This window comes from Epinephelus fuscoguttatus, linkage group LG5, assembly GCF_011397635.1.
Source record: "Epinephelus fuscoguttatus linkage group LG5, E.fuscoguttatus.final_Chr_v1".
NCBI classification, from domain to species: domain Eukaryota; kingdom Metazoa; phylum Chordata; class Actinopteri; order Perciformes; family Serranidae; genus Epinephelus; species Epinephelus fuscoguttatus.
In genome coordinates, this window is record NC_064756.1 from 41603084 (window position 1) to 41623821 (window position 20738).

The window sequence follows — 20738 nt, forward strand, 5'->3', positions numbered from 1 at the left end:
CTCTTCCTGTTTAATCCTGTCAGTGCCACTGTCTGGTCAAGACATTCTCACTCCGACCTCGTCACTGTAGAAAATCAATGTCTCATCAAGGGGGACCATTTGTTGTGAATGACAACAATACTATGCATCACACAGCAGCACCATTGTTGGGACTTAAGCTTTACCACGGGCCTGACCTTGTAATAGATCTCCAGTTAAAGTATCAAATTGGCTATCGGAAATAATTAATAATGATTAATAATAATTATCAAGTATGTTAAATAATGTGACTTAATTTACATTAAATCACCTTGAGGGACACATCCCAAGAAGGGAGAAATGATAGCCAGTTAATGATATCAGTGTTATAAAGTTCACTATAATATCAATTTTGAATTTTGATTAATAATTAAATGAATAGCCATGACCAAAATTAATAGTGAATAATAATAATAAATAGTGTTGCAAAGGGTCTGGTTTAGTGCAGGTGATGTTTAGTTGCATGCAAGACTCTGTCTGTGAAAATCATTAGAAACTAACATTACTTAGCTTTGGTGAAGCCAACTAACCAATAACCTAACTGCAAACAATCACAACAATAACTCAGTAAACAGCATTAAATCACATTTAACAAGTTAAACAGTCTTGCTTAGCCTGTACAGCTGTGATGACGCTATGCCCAGTTGTTACGTTACCAGTCCTTGAATGGGTGGAAGAAAGAGTCACTTTGTGGTGTGCTGCTTTTGTTAGCCAGCAGAGGAAGGCTGGAAAGAGCTGTGGTTTCAGGTGTTTGTTGGACCTATCCACCTTTACTTTCGTTCTTGACCTGCTCATTTCCCCTTGATGCCATCGAGTGCTGTTATAATATAACGGCGACTGGCCGCGATCATTAAAGGACAGCTTTTTTTATCAGTGTCTGACACGGCAAGTCACTGCCCAAGTGCCGGCATTTTGACAACTTCGGAGTGAGACGAAATTGGTCTGGTGAGCATTCATATCAGCAACAGAGACAAATCGGGGGAGTGTAAGTGAAAGTAACTGTTGAGATGCCATCAGTCAGTAAACACATTGCTCCCAACTGTGAAGTTGTGTTGCGAGGTTGGGGAAGTCTATAATTTAAGATAATGGTTAAATAAAATGTATTAATTAAAAAAACAACAACGCCACCTAGTTTTGGGAGCCTAGGACTCTATTTTAAAAAACAACACAGGTTCTTGATTAAAATCAGGGTTGAGCAGAGTTAAAAACCACAAGTCAGGGTAAAAGTTCAACACAAGGTTTTTTATAATAAAAATGATTAAAACCCAGCTCAAAGTCTCTCCTGGCAGTCCAAACAGTCCCTTGTACTGGTCCCGCTCTCCAGCCTGGCCGAAAGTGACAGACCCCAAATCCTGGAGGACGAGACAAGGCAACGAATCACTCTTTGGTTGGGACACATGTATAGGAGACAGACAATCAGCTGGAATAAATAGTCTGACTCAAATCGTTAAATTAAAAATTAAAAGGGAAATTCATAGGGTCTAGGGCTGCTGCGCGGAGAGGGAGAGCCGATCCTCAGGGTATATGTGCAGGGCCGCGAGGGAGGGATGGGGCGGGCTGCTGCACGGTGAGGGAGAGCCAAGGCTCGGGAGTTTTTTCCGGGCCTTGAGGGAGGGATGCGGAGGGATGCGAAGGGCTGCTGCGTGGTGAGGGAGAGCCGAGGCTCCCAGAGAGGGAGAAATAGAACCAAGTAGGATAAAATATTTGTGTGCTCGTCTGGTAGGAGGGGCGCAGGGCGGAAACAAACGAAACCTAACTCCTATGAGACTCAAAAAGTTTTCAGGCTTTCTACCTACTGCAGCTTTAAAATGGCAGAAAAGGGTACTTAGCTGCGAGAGGGGTGCAATGTGATCACACCCCTGTAAAAGCCCATGTGGCTTCCCCTCAACTGTGGCCGATTATAAAAGTCTTTCCCCTTTGTCTGCGGTCCACCCTCCAGTTCCGCAGGTCCCGCAGTCCAACACTGGATCTGCCTGGAGGATACAGAAAGCACAGCCGGCAGTCCCCCGCCAACACAGCAGCACAAATATTCTTTCCACATCTGCCTAGCCCTGCAGCCTGCCTTCTCTGTCCGCAGCTCAACACTTAAAATAACACTCACGCTTTTCCTGGGGAGTAGCGTCCTGCTGTTCACCCAGGCTAGAGTTGTAATGCCGAACGGACACAGGCTGCTGCACTTCAGGCATGTGGGTGCTCTCCTGCAGTGGTGGTGGTGGTCTCTCTTGCTGGCCGGCTACTCGCTTGGGTCCTCTGTCTTTCATGCCGCTCTCTGCTTTACTGCCGCTTACAAAAGAAAACTGTTACACCTGTGCTTGCCACCACCTGTGGCTTGTTGCGCTGATTACCCTACTGCCGGGGGGGAGTCTGTGTACAGTTCAGGGTCAGTTCTGGAAAAAATAAACACTATATGCAATTTAACTTAAACCCCAACTAAAATAATCAAAACACTGCAAATAACACAGCATATGACATTCCATAAACGTAACTAAAACACAGCAAGGAGAACAAAGTAACAAAACATGCAACATTCGTAAAACTGACCCCGTCACAGTTGCCTGGTGTCAAACAGAACAAGAGTGATAATGCTGTGCAACTCCCATTTGTCAGCAGCCCCAGGGTCTCCCTGTAGGTGAATATGCCCAGAAAACCTCCAGAGGGAGGCATCCAACAGGTATCCTGATCAAATGTCCAAACCATTCCAACACAGCTTGTCCTCCATGAAAGGTTGAGTGTGGAGTCAAATCAAAGCCACCCATCAAAGACAGAGGCAGACAGACTGACAGGAAGACCAGAGGAGAGACTGAGTGAAAAGTTTCCAACACATTACTGTGGAAGTCAAATGGCAACAATAGCTGCTGGTGGCTGTAACTGGACTGTATGGCTTAAAGAAAGAAAAGGGAATGGCACTCTACTTCACCCCACACTCTATTGCAAGGACACAACAAACACACACACACACACGGACACACACACACACACACACACACACACACACACACACACACACACACACACACACACAGTGTTAACAGCTACAGTGAGCATGCACCCTAACCTTTTCTGCTCCCTCTAAAAGCAATAAATTCTATTTCATGTCTTGGTCCAGCCTAGTCATCAGCAGAAGATGTTGGCATTGTGCATTTCTTCAATCCACAATTACATTACATTTGCAGGTTTCATATGTATCATATCAGTATCACCAAAGTGACGTATATGAGATGACTTTGTCATCTGGAGATAGAGGGGCTGTTGGATGGTGTGACACCAAGGTAAAATGCCTGCCAAGCTGTAGACCACTGTTCAAGACTAGCAAATAACAAGTGTGGTAGTCTAGTTTAGATCTAGCGATTCATCACTGTTTCCTGCAGCTTTTAGGCATGAAAAATGGTTGTGTTTTAGGGAGACATCACTGCTTACTCTGCTGGGATCATACCCCCAAATTTTGGTATTTTAAGCCAAAACATGATGTTTTCCTAACCATAATCAAGTGGCTTTTGTGCCTAAGCCTTACCACATGTTAACCACAGCAAAGCAGTATGGGCAAGTTTCTCTCAAAATGTAATATATTACATTATTACTAGTAACCTTCACTTGAAAGTAATAAGTTTGTATTACTTTCACCAAAATGGGCTCAGAGGAACTAATGATCATTTTAAATGGATGAGGGTCATGTTGTTTCACAGCAGGTAATCAAAGCACAGAAGCTCCAGTTTATTACAGTTCATTTCAAATCCAGAGCTGCACAGGTCTGACCCATTCATGCATTCACATACAGTGGTTACCACTTTGTATTAAAATCTCCTGTTCATATTAATAATACCATGATGATATAGAGCAATTAAATAGCCCAGACCTTTTTAAATAAATGAATAGCCTTGACACAGGGAGGGTCAGGCAGAGGATCAAAGTCTGATAATTATGGTAAATGGATGGCACTTTTATAGCGCTTTTCTACTTTTTCGACCACTCAAGTGTTTTTACACTACATGTCTCATTCACCCATTTATACCAACAGTCATATACTGGTGGTCGAAGCTACCATACAAGATGCCATGTGCCACACACACCAAGGATGCTTCGACATGTGGACTGGAGGAGCCGGGGATCAAACCGCTGATCTTCTGATTGGTGGAGGACCCGCTCTGCCTCTGAGCCACAGCTCAGTTTAGCCATGCTAAAGACACACACACATTATGAGATACAGATAAATATTGTGTATGAAACACAATAAAAAATGTTGACGTTAGCACTACAAATTGATACACTGGAAGACCTGGAAGACCCACCTGCCCAATTAAAACGATAAACAGTTTATTTTGGATGGTAACACATTATGTGACATTGTAATTGCCATCATATTACCTGAAATCCCACTGCTGATGTGTTATATAACTTCATTACTGCTAAAACGTAGTATTTCACTGTAACACGCTGCTTTTGTACTTTTGTGAGGCATAGCCCCCAACACTGGTTAAAAGTTTAAACGTACCAGCTGCATAATAATGTACAAATGTAACATCTCCGTTTTTGCAGAATTTTTTTTCTGGCTTTTGGGTTGCTCAGTCCTGAAGCACATCAGAATGCTTCAGCTCTGATCTGATTCACATCTCATTTTCTGACATCCATACCCACAGAGAATTGCTGTGCAGCACACAGCAGGGTTGTGTTGAGAGTTGAGATTATAATTCCCTCTAAATCTGACTTCTGACTCTCGATACCCCATCAGTAAATACTGAACTTGATGAATTAAAGACAATAATATTTAAAAAATAATGCTTATGATAATATTTATAATGTTTTTTTTCAGTTGTTTATGTGTATATGTAATATCTGTGTCTCTCCTGTAATAAATCAAATGTCTTTAATATACCTGATATCAACCTACCAGTGTTTTTTGTCAGGTTATAGTAAATCCAGTCACACACACTGCAGTACATTATTGTGAGATGTCACCAAGGGACTGAGCAGGACAGAGGTCAATAAGGACATAGTTTGATGACTGTTTCACAGCTAGTCTTACTGCCTGTCTGCTTTTGTCACCTGGAGGGTTACTAATTGCAACCTGCCGAGTGGCACATGCCCATCCACCACTCTCCATCTTCCCTCAGGGCCAGGAGTGGGTGGCACTGCCAATCTAAAGCCCACACTGAGAGACATTTACTGTTGGCTGGCTGTGCACTTCTCTATCTACGGACTTTTGTATTGCGTAAGGTCTAAACAGCTTCTCTTAGCAGTAAATCAGTTGCATCGAATTAGAACACACAGTTGTACTTCTTAGATCAGGTCTCCATGGATCAACACTGACTCTCAACCTATAGTTAGTAAAAGCAGAAGACACGCTGCAGTTTAAAATGGTCCATTAATAATGATGAACTTCCTGTCATGGTAAGCATCTTCATGCCCATCATTAGCGAGTGGGCAGCAGTGTTCTGCTGTGACCCCCCAGAGTGCCCTCTCCCTGTAGCAGTTTCCTCTACCCACTTTATTGGTTAATAATGACAACCTCCCTCCCATTCACTGCTAACACACTCCATTGTATTCAGTTAAGAAGAACTTTGAAGGTTAAAGTGGCCTTTGGCACATTGTGTTTTTCTGTCTCAGGCCTATTGATGAGGTATAATGATGATATTGGCAAAGCCATTGAAACAGAAGCTCTCTGACCTCAAGCAAATAGCCTCTGTGCAGTCAGGGACAAATTAGCATTTCTGATTTCTCTGATAAAGGCAGGGACAAGTGATGCAGGGTGGGACAGTGCAGAGGTATAAAGGAGGCTGGCTGTGTGTGTGTGTGTGTGTGTGTGTGTGTGTGTGTGTGTGTGTGTGAGTGAATGAGTGAGTCAGTGAGTGAGTGTGTGTGTGTGAGAGAGAGAGAGAGCAGTGTGCTTTAACTTAAGGAGTAAAGTAATATGAGCAGGGTTCATGGGTCATGGAAATCCTGGAAAAGTCATGGAATTTCACAATCACATTTTCTCAGTGTTGGCTGTTTCTTGGCAAAAATGTTGCAGCACAAAGACGACAGCTAACGGCCAACTAGTAAGTGTGTTCTGTCCATACCAGCAGGGGGCAGTAGTCTGTATCCATCATTCAAAAAGGTAAACCAGAAGACTGACAGGAAGGCTTCAAAATGCTAGTTAGCCACATTAACAACACAACCCAATGTTGAAAAAACAAATAGAATTACTGTATGCTAGCCAAAACTAACATAATCACAAAGCTTTTCTGCTAAAGAGCTCAATGGGCAGGAAAATAATATTAGCTATGTAACATCTCACTTGATTCAAGTCATTTGTTTGCTTTTATCACTGTTTCTCTTCCCATGCATGTTACTGAACTGCTAATCAGATTGATTTCTCTCACTGATGGGCTCTGTCAGCTGTGACAGATTCAACATGCTGAATTGGTCAAAAAACCTGTGCCACTAACTAGTGCCAACAATGTGGGTTACCCCACAAAAACTATGGAAACGGATGCTCACCAATGCCCCAGCATTAACCATCGGCTGATTATCAGCTTTGTGTGTTAGGGCCCTTACACAAAAAAAAATATTTTTCTCCCTTTTTGAATCATGAGAGCAGAGTCACTGCTCATCCTCATAGTTTGACAGACATGTACTTTATTTTTCTTTCTTTTTTTTTTTTAATTTTAAGTAAATAGAAAGATGTAGGCATGAGCGAAAGACACAGACTCTTAACAGTATAAGTAAACTGTCAAGCGTTGTTGTGCACAGATTTTCATGTTGTTGTCTGTTGTCAGCATTATCAGTCTATTTTTGTCCATGCACCACAGGTAGAATGCAAAAAGGCCCAGCCCAAGGAAGTGATGTTTCCTCCAGGGACACGAGGTCGGGCCAGGGGCCTACAATACACAATGGATGCCTTCATGCTGGGCATGGGCATGCTGAGTAAGTACATTGGTTTTGCATCTGTCAATCAGCCACTCCAACATGAGTTCAGGGGATACATACAGATCTAGCAAGACTTAAAAGAAAGTGACATGCAGGAAGAGGTCCAGGCTGGACCTGAACCTGGGCTGCTGTGGTAAGGACTAAGCCTTCATGGTACACACTCTATCCTGTAGCACTGCACTCTCGCGTCCTTGATCTTCGGTTTTCCAGTGGACCGTTCGAGCAAGTCCGGCTTCTCTGCTACTAACGCTGCTGCCGGGATACAGCTCATGAGGAGCCGGCTGCTAATGCTATGTACTGGGACCCTGCTAATGCTGCTTGCCGTGCTGCTGTAGCTCAGTCGTAACTGTAACTGATGCTGAGACTCTACTGACTGTCTGACTGGTAGACGGCGGTGGGTGGCGCAACAGAAACACAAATTCAAAACATAAACATGATTTGCGGACCATTAAATATTTTTTTAAATGCGAATATTCTGGCTGTACTATTGTTGTCGGTGAGATCAGTATGTTATATGAACATTATTCCTTAGTCTCTGTGACATATTAGGAGGATTTTACGATCATTTGCTTTGGATTTCTTACATATAGCTCCTTTTTTTTAAATAAATTTTCAATTACAGAAACCTAGAAACCCATATGAGATATACATCGTCAAAAAATGTACAGTTGGACAAAAATGTAATTTTTGTTTAGTATGCCAGGTAAGCACGCTGCAGGTAGTAGCAGAAGTATTGACTTTATTCTAAGTTTTGCGTAGCATATACAAGGAAAACATTGGATACAGCAAAGCAGCAGAATTGCAAAAATGCATAAATAAAACATTATAATGTGCTATGTTGTTGTTTCCAGGTTGACGAGCCATATGGAATTAAATCTTTTTTTTTTTTCTGTGGAAAAAAAACCCCCAAAAGTTTTCAACAGAAGGCAGCAGTATTATTTGCTCATTATCTACTACTAATTTAACCTTTAATGAACTCTATGTAAAATCTTTTACATATGCAAGACAATTTTTCACCTAGGAAAAAATGACAAGAATAATTGACTTTATTAAGTTATTCAAAGGCATAACAATGGCACTATTTCATACTTTAAAAAAGAGAAAGTGAAAATAAAATAATTTTGATATAAAAAAAAGACAGTGGATGTCAGGAATAAAGGGTCCATATTGTCCATATTGTCGAGCGAGCTGGCTGTCTCTATCAAGTTGCTGTCCATATGTCACTCACTCGACAGCAGAAAACGGCACTCAATAAAATAAAAAAATAAATAAAAGCTCTGTGACGAAAATTCATTGTACCTGAAAAATACAGAGTGTGCGTTTTTACAAAGTTGAGACATTTGTGAGTCACTTGCGGTCCATTCAGAATGGATCAGCGACCCACTTTTGGACTGTGGCCCACCAGCTGGGAACCAGTGGATTAAACAGCATGGTTACTACACAGGAGTGTCTTGTCACAATACAAGGCCACTCTAAAATGTACAGTTTTATCTTAAAAACACCCAGGGCTTTATTAAGATTTAACATGACCAGCACTACAGGAAAGCATTTTTGGTCACAGATACCCCAAAGAATGACTCAGTATCTGGTGTGGTGTGACACCATTTGCCTCCTGCTGTGTGACACATCTCCCTCATATAGAGTTGATCAGGTTGTTGATTATGGCCTCTAGAATGTTGGCCCACTCCTCTTCAATGGCTGTGTGAAGTTGCTGGACATTGGCAGGAACTGGAACCTGCTGTCATGTATGCCAATCCAGAGCATCCCAGCCATGTTCGTTGGGTGACATGCCTGGTGAGGATGCAGGTCAGGCAAGAACTGAGATGTTTTCTGCTTCCAGGAATTGTGTACAGGTCCTTGCAGCATGGGTTATACCATTAACATGGTGCAACGTGAGGTCATGGTGGTGGATGAATGGCATGATAATTGGTCTCACGATCTTGTCACATTATCTCTTCGGTTTTTGTTGTCTGTAATTTAAACGAGCCCATTCCATATCCCTACTGCTCACAATGTTGGCTTTAACTTGCCCACACAGCGGCATACACTGGTTGGATGTATTGCCAAAGTCACAGAAACGACATTGAAGACAGCTTATGGTAGTGAGTTAAATGTTCAGTTCCCGGACAACAGCTCTGGTGGACATTCCTGCTCTCTAAACTTGCCACATCAGTGGCATTGTGTTGTGTAATCAAACTGCACATCATAGAGTGGCCTTTTATTGTGACCATCCCAAGGCACACCTGTGTAGTAATGATGCTGTTCAGTCAGCATAATGATATGCTGCACCTGTCAGGTGGATTGATTATCTTGGAAAAGGAGAACGGTAAATGGACCTGCTCTTACATATCACCCTTTTAGTCTTCCAACCACTCAAAGCACTTATACACTAGGATCACATTCACCCATTCACACACTGGTGGCCAAGGCTACCAGAAAAGGTGCCACCTGCTACTCAGTTATGACATTTACACGCACTCATAAACCGCTTGCCCAAGGTTACTTTGGACTGGATGAGCTGGGGATCATACTGCTGATCTTTTGATTAGTGGATGGCCTGCTCTACATCCTGAGCCACCTTCGCTCACTTACACGAATTTTAATTAATTTGTGACGAAAATTTGGCAGAAATAAGTCATTTTGTGCATGAATGGGAGCAAAAACAAAAGTGTTGCATCTACATTTCTGTTTAGTGTATGTTCAAATCAGAAGCCAATGTTTTGCTTTCAGTGGCAAAATCTCTCAACATAGATGCTGACATAGTTTTTAATACATTGTATGTGGCTAGAGAAATGTATACATGATTTCATTATTGTGTTGTTTAAGTACAAATGAGTGTTTCTAAACAGTCATATCTTGCCTTTTCTGCAGGTTATCCTAACATTGTAGCAACATACGGCAGAGGCTACACTGGTTTTGCCCCAAGCTATAGTTACCAGTTCCCAGGTAAGTTCTCTTTTAAATTGTTTGATCCCTCTTCTTAAACACACACACACACACACACACACACACACACATGCACACACACACGTGGGTGTCAGATCTCAGCAGGGTTCTTCAGGATGAATGCGTAATGCTGTCACATCAATCCAGCCTGACGAGTTCTGCTTAAAGGACAAAGTCCCTTTATAGCAATCCACACATAACAGTCTAATGTCAGCGAAATGCAGTCCCCCTTTCTCTCCAAATTGATTTGATAAGATGACATTAAGCTATTATTTCCTCATTCACCACCTCTACATACCTTTAAAATTGGTAATGCCAGAGCTACTCCAAAGCTAGTCATCAGCAATTCACACTAAACGTCTGATTTCATGGTTTATTTGGACGAGTGGGAGGTGGGCTGCTGTGCCAGTTCAGTGTGTTGTACTGATGCCAACATATGACAATACTTGCTTCTGATATGATACAGAAAGACTTCCTCCTGTTTTGAAAGTACAACTGCATCATTATTGTCATTATTATATAAGTATTTGACCAGATCTTGTATTAATAATGACACATGTTCATGCAGGTAAATATTGGCCACTCTTTATTTCTAACTGATTTAATGCCATTGTTACTAATACCCATGCCAGTTAGTTAAACTTTTCATTTAGACTTTTAAAGACATAAAAAGGTCATTACCAGGAAGAATACCTTGGCATTCAGAAGGTGAACGATTAGTAGAGATACAGCATGCCTTATAAGAGTGCTGGAATACCACAGAAAAATAACTATGCTGTTATGTTTGGGTTTTTGTCCTCATGAAGGTGACTCACGTTTAACCAGGACACATAATCAAACTGAACTCACTGCAGAGCAGGAGGTGCTCCAGAGGGCACCTGGATGGCATTTTCCATTATAACCATGAACATGTTGAGTGTTGTTAATTTAGAAACAATTAAATTTTGGGCAGACATCATCATGTATACCATGGCTGTGAGGTCACCGAGGTCAGGACCTCAGTATTTTTTCCTAGGTGCATACCTAAAAATAATTTCACTTTCATATGGCAAAGATATTATGGCGCCAAGAGAATGAGCGACTTGGTCACTGATTGTGTGTGAATATGTAGGTAGGTGGGTGGTGAAGTGAATACTCCTGTCGTCAATACGCAGTCTTTGGTAGACGTGGTGGTTCTTGGGTAGGGTGGTATGTACAGTATGTCAGGAATGTCAGGAAATCCAGCAGGCAGAATTTAATGCATTCAATGTGAAGTGAGATACTACATGTGAGGTGAGGTGACGTAAAGTGAAATTATCTAGTAACGTGATTAAACTAGATAATTTTACCAATGCACGGTTTGTAATTCAGTGTTTTACTTCCTCAGTCAGACATCATTTGAAGAAATTTTACAGCTCCTCCTGTGCTGCGGTTGTGCTTGTGCAGTGAATTAACACTTCATTGGCTAGAACAGTCAAATATTGATTGACCCATCTCCATGATACGTCAACACTAGTGATGAATGAAAAGACTTTGGTAGAAGTTAAAGTCACCTATCAGAATATTACTTGATGAAAAGTGTTAAAGTATTTTGACAACTTCTGCTTCACAGAGGACACAGTGCAGTTCCAACCACTGTCAACCTTTATTGACAATCAATTGATGAACAACAGACTCAATACTCAATGGGTAAAAATAGCTGGGGTCATGAAAAGGAATAGCAAACTCACTAATGGTGCAAACTACAAATTAACACACAAGTGACAATAACTAGCATAAACCATCGTGCTCTGAACAGGCAAACGACAGACAATAAAAAAAGATGACAGATGTGTTATGGAACAGAAAACAGCAGGCTTAACAGCAACTACAACAGTATCTAATGGTTACTGTACTTATGTATCAAAGTAATTTTCTGACCTAAAATTTACTAAAGTACTGAAACGTAAATGTAAATGCTGTAAAAAAAAAAAAAAAAATAATAATTTCAGGTAAAAGAAATGCCCAGCAGTTTTACAGCACTGGGCAAACAAAGTTATGGTGCATTACCGTCAGCGACTAGAATGGTGTGCAGATTGTGATTATTGTAACTTGCAAGCTAGGAGCACTGATTTACCAAACCATACTTGTAAGGAGGTAGGTTGGGGTGATGGATGAGTCACAAAAGAACTGACTTTTGCCAGGGACTTTACCCTGGAGTCGCGTGTTTGGATCCGTGTGAACTTTGAGTCATTTTAAGGAACGTCCTCACCATGTTTCTTTTCTTAAACCTAACCACAATAACTTTACGTGCTTAAACTTAACCTCATAACTTTGGGTCAATTACATTACAACTGTCTTTTAGTGGTGTAACGTCCCTCGTGGGACTCAAATTCCTAGGATATTATATGAACTGCATGCATTTTTTTTTTTATAATGTCATGTGACCTATGCTATGAAAATTTGTTGCATAATCACACGTGCCCCAAGTACAACATTTAGCTCTAAATCCACAAAACCAGCCTGAAAATGAAGGAGATCTGAAGTCTGAAAGAGCTGAAGATCTGACATTATTGGATGAGAGTCTATGGAGCACAGCTGTGTTGTTGTCGAACCCTGATGTTACACTTTGATTGGCCAGTCTGCGTTCTTAGCAAAGGGTTGATTATGACATTTGTGCCCAAAATTAATCAACCAGGAATGTGTGCAAACCAAGACAAACGCAGCATGTGCATACAAACTCCAGAGACAGTGTCACAGCTGGCAGGGTTGGGGTCAAACCTGAGACCCTCTTGCTGTGAAGAGAAAGTGCTGAGAAAAAAAGGTACTGTTTTCCTGCAATTTGTCAAGGTCACTCTTGTGCAACCTTGCCAATGAGCTCATTGTGACCAGGACCTTTGTAAAATCTTCATACTGTAATGTCTCCCGCTTTCGACTGCATTAATTAAAATGAAAAAGGTTGGAATGGAAATGAACTGAGAAATGGAGTAATGCTGGAGGAGTCCCACGGTGTGCAAAAGCCAGAGGAAACAGGATTAAAATACGTCAGCCTCAGGACTGTGCTGCCTTCAAGGCCACAGACCACAGCACACCAGGGAACACAGCAGGCTGCTGTCATTCTTCACACACTCTCGCTCTCTCACACACACACAGCTGATGGCCCACTAGGGTTGGCCAGGACAGCTTGTCAAATTTCAGCCTCCTCCAACTGTGATATCTCCTCCAACTGCCCTTGCTCATCAACAGTGGTAGCTCCATGTGTTACTGATGGCACAGCTTTGTCCCCTGAGGCTGAGAGAGGGATCAACGCCTGCACCCTGAGTATGAAGCTGTAATCACAACCATAATGCTTAGTGTATCTGTCCCTCTATAATGACATTGACAATTCTTCTCTGTCATCATCAGCCAAACAGTGGCTCTGCCTTGGTAACACAATATACTCTATCCTTTCATTCCTGCCTCAACCAGTCTAGGACCCTTTATAAAGACCCTGTTAAGAGTTTTCTCTTAATCCCTGTGGCTCCTCCTGTGAAATGATTTAGCCTTTTTTCCCCCTGTTCTTCCCACTCATTTACTTTGCCTGTGATTTCCTGATAGCACCACAATGACCTTGGTGCTTGGACATGAAAGGTGAAAAGCCTTTTTTCTCCCCCCTTCCCCCCCTAGCAATGTTGAGGGATTTAGAATAGTTGGCTCACCATAGAGGTTAAAAATTGACTGTTGAGAAAGCAAGGAGCTCATCTTTTTCTGAAGCACTGCCCGTAATCCTCGCCAGGGACCCAATTCAGAGGAGGTCAAAAAAAGTGGCTTGTGTCGGTGTGTGTTTGTTTGTGTGCAGGCTGAGTGTTTATTCTGTCTCTCCACTTCTATTCTACTTGCTGTTTCTGGCTCCATTTAACACTGTGTAAGTACAGCATCTCTATATTCAGGCCGATTCAAAGTCAACTTCTTCCACCGCCTTGTCCTGTTTTCATAGCTCATTTAATGCTTCCTTGAATGTAGCGTGTGGTGTGTGTGGAAGACGCAGCACTGATAGCAACAGTAATGATTACACTTCACGCTCCCTCTTGGTATTGCTTTGGTATATTTGCTATAGACATGTCAGTTTAAATTGCTTTCCATGGGTTTCATTACGGATTTCTGTTTGTGTGTTGGCTTCTGTGTGCTGCAGCATGCAGTGAGTGTGAGAGACTTAAGTGTTATGTCCTAGCAGACACACGCTGTGACACACACATGAATAATTCCAAGTGCAGCTTCAAGGCTTTGTAGTGACTGGAGAACTTAGACGTGACAGTGTGTTGTGCTGCAGTGATGTCAGTTGCATTTGGACTACTTGTCTGTTCCTTTGCTGGGATATCGGTGAGAGCAACCTCTACAGCTTTCTTTGGTCGCTTTCCTGTCCTTGATACAAACCAATTTTCTCTGTATTTGTCACAGTCCATTTTTGGTGGAGGAAATGTGATGAGAGCTGAAGGTTGAAGCAAGTGCCTGTTTATGCATAGTGTGGTAGTGAAGCGCCAAGGTCACACACTCTTACAAGCAACTTCGTCTGCAGATCCAGCTAATAAAACTTCCCCCTCCCTCCTTTCTTTGTTCTCTCTTTCTGCTTACCTGTTTGTTTGCTGAGGACCATGCCTGGAATTGATGTTTCACTTTTGATTAGTGCCTAATCAGTTATGCAAACAGATATCATTGGAGACACACACACACAGAAGGCACCTACAAGTACACAGCTTTATGTTGCTGCTGTGTAACACACAGTCCTGCATTTTGTTTTTTTCTTTTACGACAGAGAAACATCAGTCCTCTACATATAAAGCTGGCAGAATGATACAATCTGGCATCAAAATGATGGGAAATAATTTAGCAATTTCATTGTTGTAAAATTTAGGCATATCATCATAATTCCTTAACTGCACAAGTAATTTTTGAATCAGAGGCAAGGATACTGAATAAACTCGATTCTAACAACACTCTTGGCCCCAACACAACTGCCCCACTCCCAACTGATTGAGGTAGAGCTCTGCAAGGGGCCACAGGTATCTTCAACCAGCCAGCACCCTCCTAAGGCTTTGTTTATACTGGCGTCAGACAGCGTGAATGGTTGTCTGTCTCTAGCTCTTTTTAAACAGGAATTGTGCAAATTTGCAGGAAAGCCCAATCAGTCTTCTTTCAGCATTGGCTGTCACAGTCCCTGTTTCTCATTACCCTCCTGTCACTCTGCTGCAGTGATTTTCCACTCTCCCTCCCTCTGCTCCACTCTACCTGCCAGCCACGCCCACCTCATCAGCCCAACTCTGCTCACCTGCCTACACAGCTGCAGCTCATCATAATCAGCCCTGCATATAAGCCTCTCCAGCACTCTCACTCGTTGCCAGATTGTTCTTCAGCGTCATGCGAGACTTTCCAGCATTCTTTTCCTGTCTGATCTCCCGGTGCCGACTCTGCCTGTTCCCGACCTGCTCTCCTCGTCTGCCTCCCGGTAAACTCACCTGCCTTCTGTCCCTGACCTCGTGCTCTGCCTCAGCGTTTCTGGTATCTGACTGCTCGGCTGGTAACGACTCCTCCGCCTGTCCTCGTTTATCCTCCTGCCTGCTCCCCTTCGGTGCCTCTGCCTTCGCGGACTGCTCATCTGGCTACGACCCCCCCACCTGCCTCCGACCACTCCTCTGCTCTCTCCCCGTCGGCACCTCCACACGTGCAGCCGCTCTTCGGACGACGGAGCTTCCTCCTCATCGTCATCGGCTGAAGTAAGCTACTTCTCTTCCCCTCGTCTGAGCCCCAGAGACTGTGTGAGGGCTTTCAGCCCGAAGAACAAACTTTATTCTGTGTTTATTCAATCTGCACTGTACCTTGTTTGCTGTGGTGGGAATAAAGGTCGTTACCAACTGTTCCAGCGCGCCTGTGTACTGCATTTGGGTCCATACCACACCCGTTTCAGTACAATCTGGCCAGAAATGGACCCAGCAGACCCCGCTTCTCCTCAGTCTCGCCTAGCCCGGGTGGAGCTCCAGCAGCATGAGGCTCAGTTAGCCTCCAACGCGGCGGAGGCCCGTCAGTCAGCGTCAGCTCTGGAACGAGCGCTAACCTCGCTAGCCGCCCAGGTACAACAGATGGCAGCCTCCATGACTCAACACGCTGCCTCTGCCTCAGCTCCAGCCCCTCCTGCTCCGACCCCGGGGCCATCATCCAGCAACACATCTGAGCCCCGGGTGGGGGCGCCAGAATGCTACGCTGGGGATCCTGAGGGTTGCAACCCTTTCCTGACAAACTGTTCTATTCTGTTTGCCCTGCAACTCCATACCTTCGCCACAGAGGGAGCTAGAGTCGCCTTCGCCATCAACCACCTAACAGGAAGGGCACGTCTGTGGGGTACGGCGGAGTGGGAGAGAGGCACGCCAGCCTGCGCCTCATTCCAGGCCTTCTCAGAGGAGCTTCGCAAGGTGTTCGGACCCGTTTCCCTGGGTCCTGATGCTTCAGGGGGACTCATGAGTCAGAGGTAGGGGGATCGGACAGTTTCAGACTATGCCATAGACTTCAGAACCCGGGCTCGCCTCAGTGACTGGAACGCTGCTGCCCAATGTGACGCCTTCCTCAACGGACTGGCTCCTTACATTAAGGATGAGCTGGTCTCGTTCGACCTCCCTAGCTCCCTGGACGGGCTCATCGAGCTGACCACGAGGCTAGACAGATGGATACAGGCGAGGAGGAGGGAGCAACGCCACGTGGAAGGAGATCATCGGCTTTCCGCCCGTCAGCGTGGGTTTCCAGCCACCCCTGTCCTTTCCTCTGAACTCGTGCATGGGGGGGTGGAACCCATGCAGGTAGGGCGCACCAGCCTAACGCCGGAGGAGCGAGAGCGCCGACGCCGGGGAAATCTCTGCCTCTACTGTGGCCAGGCCGGCCATTTTGTCTCCCGGTGTCCAGTAAAAGGGAGGGCTCAGCAGTAAAGAGGGGCATTCTGCTGAGCCGGTCCCAGAACTCTGCCCCCAACCCAAGACCACTGTTTCACGTCCAGCTCCTACTGGCAGGGGGGACCCACACCCTCGCCACCTTCCTCGACTCGGGGGCAGATGTCAACCTGATCGACGAGGAACTCGCCCGGCAGCTGGACATTGGTCAAGTTCCTCTCCCTCGTCCCATGCCAGCCAGCGCTCTGGATGGTCATCTTCTGGGGACCGTCACTCATCAAACTACCCCCATCTCGATGCTCCTGTCCGGCACACACCATGAGACCATCCGATTTCATATCCTGAGGTCTCCCAACCTTCCCCTGATCCTCGGCTACCCCTGGCTTCACCGCCATAACCCCCATATAGACTGGTCTACGGGGTCCATCCTGGGATGGAGCCCCTCCTGTCAACAGATCTGCCTCAGACCGGCAGTTGCACCCACGCCGCCTGCCAGCTCCTGTTCCACCCCAGACCTCTCCATGGTGCCCTCTGACTACCACGATTTCCGGGAGGTGTTCAGCAAGGCGAGGGCCACCTCTCTGCCCCCTCATCGACCCTACGACTGCGCCATCGACCTCCTTCCCGGCTCTGTTCCCCCCAAGGGTCGCCTCTACTCCCTGTCTGCACCTGAAAGGGAGGCCATGGAGACCTACATCAGTGATGCCTTGGCCGCCGGGATCATCCGACCCTCCTCGTCACCTGCTGGGGCGGGGTTCTTCTTCGTCGACAAGAAGGATGGTTCCCTGAGGCCCTGCATCGACTACAGAGGGCTGAACGACATCACGGTAAAGAACCGCTATCCTCTCCCCCTCATCGCCTCAGCTTTTGAGCTGCTCCAAGGGGCCATCATCTACACCAAGTTGGATCTCCGCAACGCCTATCATCTGGTTCGGATCCGAGAGGGGGATGAGTGGAAGACAACCTTCAACACCCCCACAGGACACTATGAATACCTGGTGATGCCGTTCGGGCTCACCAATGCCCCGGCTGTTTTCCAAGCCCTCATCAATGACGTACTAAGGGACATGCTCAACAAGTTTGTTTTCGTCTACCTAGACGATATCCTGATCTTCTCCCGGTCCAAGCAAGAACACATACATCACGTCCAGATGGTGCTACAACGCCTGCTGGAGAACTCCTTGTTCGTCAAGGCTGAGAAGTGCGAGTTCCACGCCTCCTCTGTCTCCTTCCTGGGATACATCATCGGCCAAGACCGCATGGAGATGGACCCCGCTAAGGTCTCAGCCGTCACCTCCTGGCCTGTCCCTGACTCTCGCAAGCAGTTGCAGCGCTTCCTGGGGTTCGCCAACTTCTACAGGAGGTCCATCCGGGGTTACAGCACGGTGGCAGCACCTCTCACCGCCCTCACCTCCTCCAAGGTCCCCTTTCGATGGACCTCGGCCGCCGAGGAGGCGTTCCAGCACCTGAAGGGGCGATTCAGCTCAGCCCCCATTCTCTTGATCCCTGACCCCGAGAGACAGTTCGTAGTGGAGGTTGACGCTTCTGATGTGGGGGTGGGGGCTGTCCTCTCCCAGCGTTCTGCCAAGGACCAGAAACTACACCCCTGCGCTTTCTTCTCCAGACGTCTGTCTCCAGCTGAGAGGAATTATGACATCGGTAATCGAGAACTGTTGGCGGTGAAGCTGGCGCTGGAGGAGTGGCGCCATTGGTTGGAGGGAACCAAGACCCCCTTCCTCGTCTGGACCGATCACAAGAACCTGGAGTACATCTGCTCGGCCAAAAGACTGAACTCTCGTCAGGCCCGGTGGGCTCTGTTCTTCGCCAGATTCAGCTTCACCCTCTCCTACCGGCCAGGCTCCCGCAACGTTAAACCTGACGCCCTGTCCTGACAGTTCATGGTCGGGGAAGAGGGCCCCTCCAGTCCAGACAACATCCTCCCCGCTTCCCGTCTGGTGGCCGCTCTCACCTGGGAGGTGGAGGAGCGGGTAAGAGCTGCTTTGGAGGACCAGCCGGGGCCCAGCTCCTGCCCCCAAGACCGCCTATTCGTCCCTCAGGAGTTGAGGTCTGAGGTTCTGCATCGGCTCCACGGCCTCCAGTCCGACGTGGTCTCCGACCGAGGCCCCCAGTTCACCTCTACATTCTGGAGAGAATTCTGCCGCCTCCTGGGAGCCTCCACCAGCCTGTCCTCTGGGTTTCATCCCCAATCCAACGGCCAGTCTGAGAGGATGAATCAGGAGATGGAGACGGCGCTCCGCTGCATGGCTTCCAAGCACCCTGCCTCCTGGTCCACACAACTGCTGTGGGTGGAATACGCCCACAATACCCTCATCAGCTCCGCCACTGGGCTCTCTCCATTCCAGTGCGCTTATGGCTACCAGCCTCCCCTGTTTCCTGCCCAGGAGAAGGAAACTGTCTGCCCGTCAGTGGAGGCCTTCATCCGCCGCTGCCGCCGGACCTGGACACAGGCCAGGACCGCTCTCCTATGGGCCACAGATCGTTATTCGACAGCCGCCAACCGCCGCCGCTCCCAGGCCCCTCCTTACCAGGTGGGACAGAAAGTGTGGCTGTCAACCCGGGACCTTCCTCTGAGGGTGGAGTCGAAGAAATTGGCTCCCAAGTTTATTGGACCATTCCCCATTGAGAAGGTTGTAAACCCAGTGGCTGTTCGACTCAAGCTGCCCCGCACCATGCGGATTCATTCCACCTTCCATGTCTCCAGAATTAAGCCGTTCCGGGAGAGTCCCCTGCAGCCTGCCTCCCAGCCACCTCCACCTCCTCGCATCATTGACGGGGCCCCTGCTTACACGGTGCATCGCCTGCTGCGCTCTCGTCGTCATGGGAGGGGTATACAATACCTCGTCGACTGGGAGGGGTACGGCCCGGAAGAGCGGTCATGGGTTCCAGCCCGTCAGATCCTGGATGCGTGAGTCATTGAGGAGTTCCATCGCTAACACCCTGATCAGCCCTCCAACATCGCCTCGGCACAAGGGGGTCACAACACCGACCCTCAGTCCCCTCTTGCATCTGAGACATCTGGGTCTAAGGAGGAAGACGGGGGATCAGTCTCTGAAGAGGACGAGGAGGCTAGGACGGAGGCCTCAGAAGAATTTTAGCCCTCCTCCAGGCCCCCTCCACCCACCCGGCTCCTCTAGAACTGTTTGGGACGTCAGGGGCCGTCCCTTGAGGGGGGGGTTCTGTCACAGTCCCTGTTTCTCATTCCCCCCTCCTGTCACTCTGCTGCAGTGATTTTCCACTCTCCCTCCCTCTGCTCCACTCTACCTGCCAGCCACGCCCACCTCATCAGCCCAACTCTGCTCACCTGCCTACACAGCTGCAGCTCATCATAATCAGCCCTGCATATAAGCCTCTCCAGCACTCTCACTCGTTGCCAGATTGTTCTTCAGCGTCATGCGAGACTTTCCAGCATTCTTCTCCTGTCTGATCTCCCGGTGCCGACTCTGCCTGTTCCCGACCTGCTCTCCTCGTCTGCCTCCCGGTAAACTCACCTACCTTCTGTCCCTGACCTCGTGCTCTGCCTCAGCGTTTCTGGTATCTGACTGCTCGGCTGGTAACGACTCCTCCGCCTGTCCTCGTTTATCCTCCTGCCTGCTCCCCTTCGGTGCCTCTGCCTTCGCGGACTGCCCATCTGGCTACGACCCCCCCACCTGCCCCCGACCACTCCTCTGCTCTGCTCCTCACCGTCATCGGCTGAAGTAAGCTACTTCTCTTCCCCTCGTCTGAGCCCCAGAGACTGTGTGAGGGCTTTCAGCCCGAAGAACAAACTTTATTCTGTGTTTATTCAATCTGCACCGTACCTTGTTTGCTGTGGTGGGAATAAAGGTCGTTACCAACTGTTCCAGCGCGCCTGTGTACTGCATTTGGGTCCATACCACACCCGTTTCATTGGCAGTATAAAAACAAAATAGGGGAGTGCAGCAAAATACCACCTACCTACTTTTGTTTATACAGAATGCGCCTTTTTCGGGGCAATGGGGGGCG

At 46.6% G+C, this 20738-nt stretch overlaps 1 protein-coding gene across 9 annotated transcripts in view; it reads left to right on the forward strand.

Annotated features, from left to right (window-relative positions):
* Nucleotides 1–20738, forward strand: part of LOC125889095 (RNA-binding protein Musashi homolog 2-like) — a 482288-nt gene that overhangs the window by 373225 nt on the left and 88325 nt on the right. For all 9 annotated transcript variants that reach the window (XM_049576805.1, XM_049576804.1, XM_049576810.1 and 6 more), the window contains exons 9-10: nucleotides 6804–6918; nucleotides 9793–9867. In XM_049576805.1, coding sequence (XP_049432762.1) covers nucleotides 6804–6918; nucleotides 9793–9867 — 190 coding nt within the window. The remainder of the gene's footprint in view (nucleotides 1–6803; nucleotides 6919–9792; nucleotides 9868–20738) is intronic.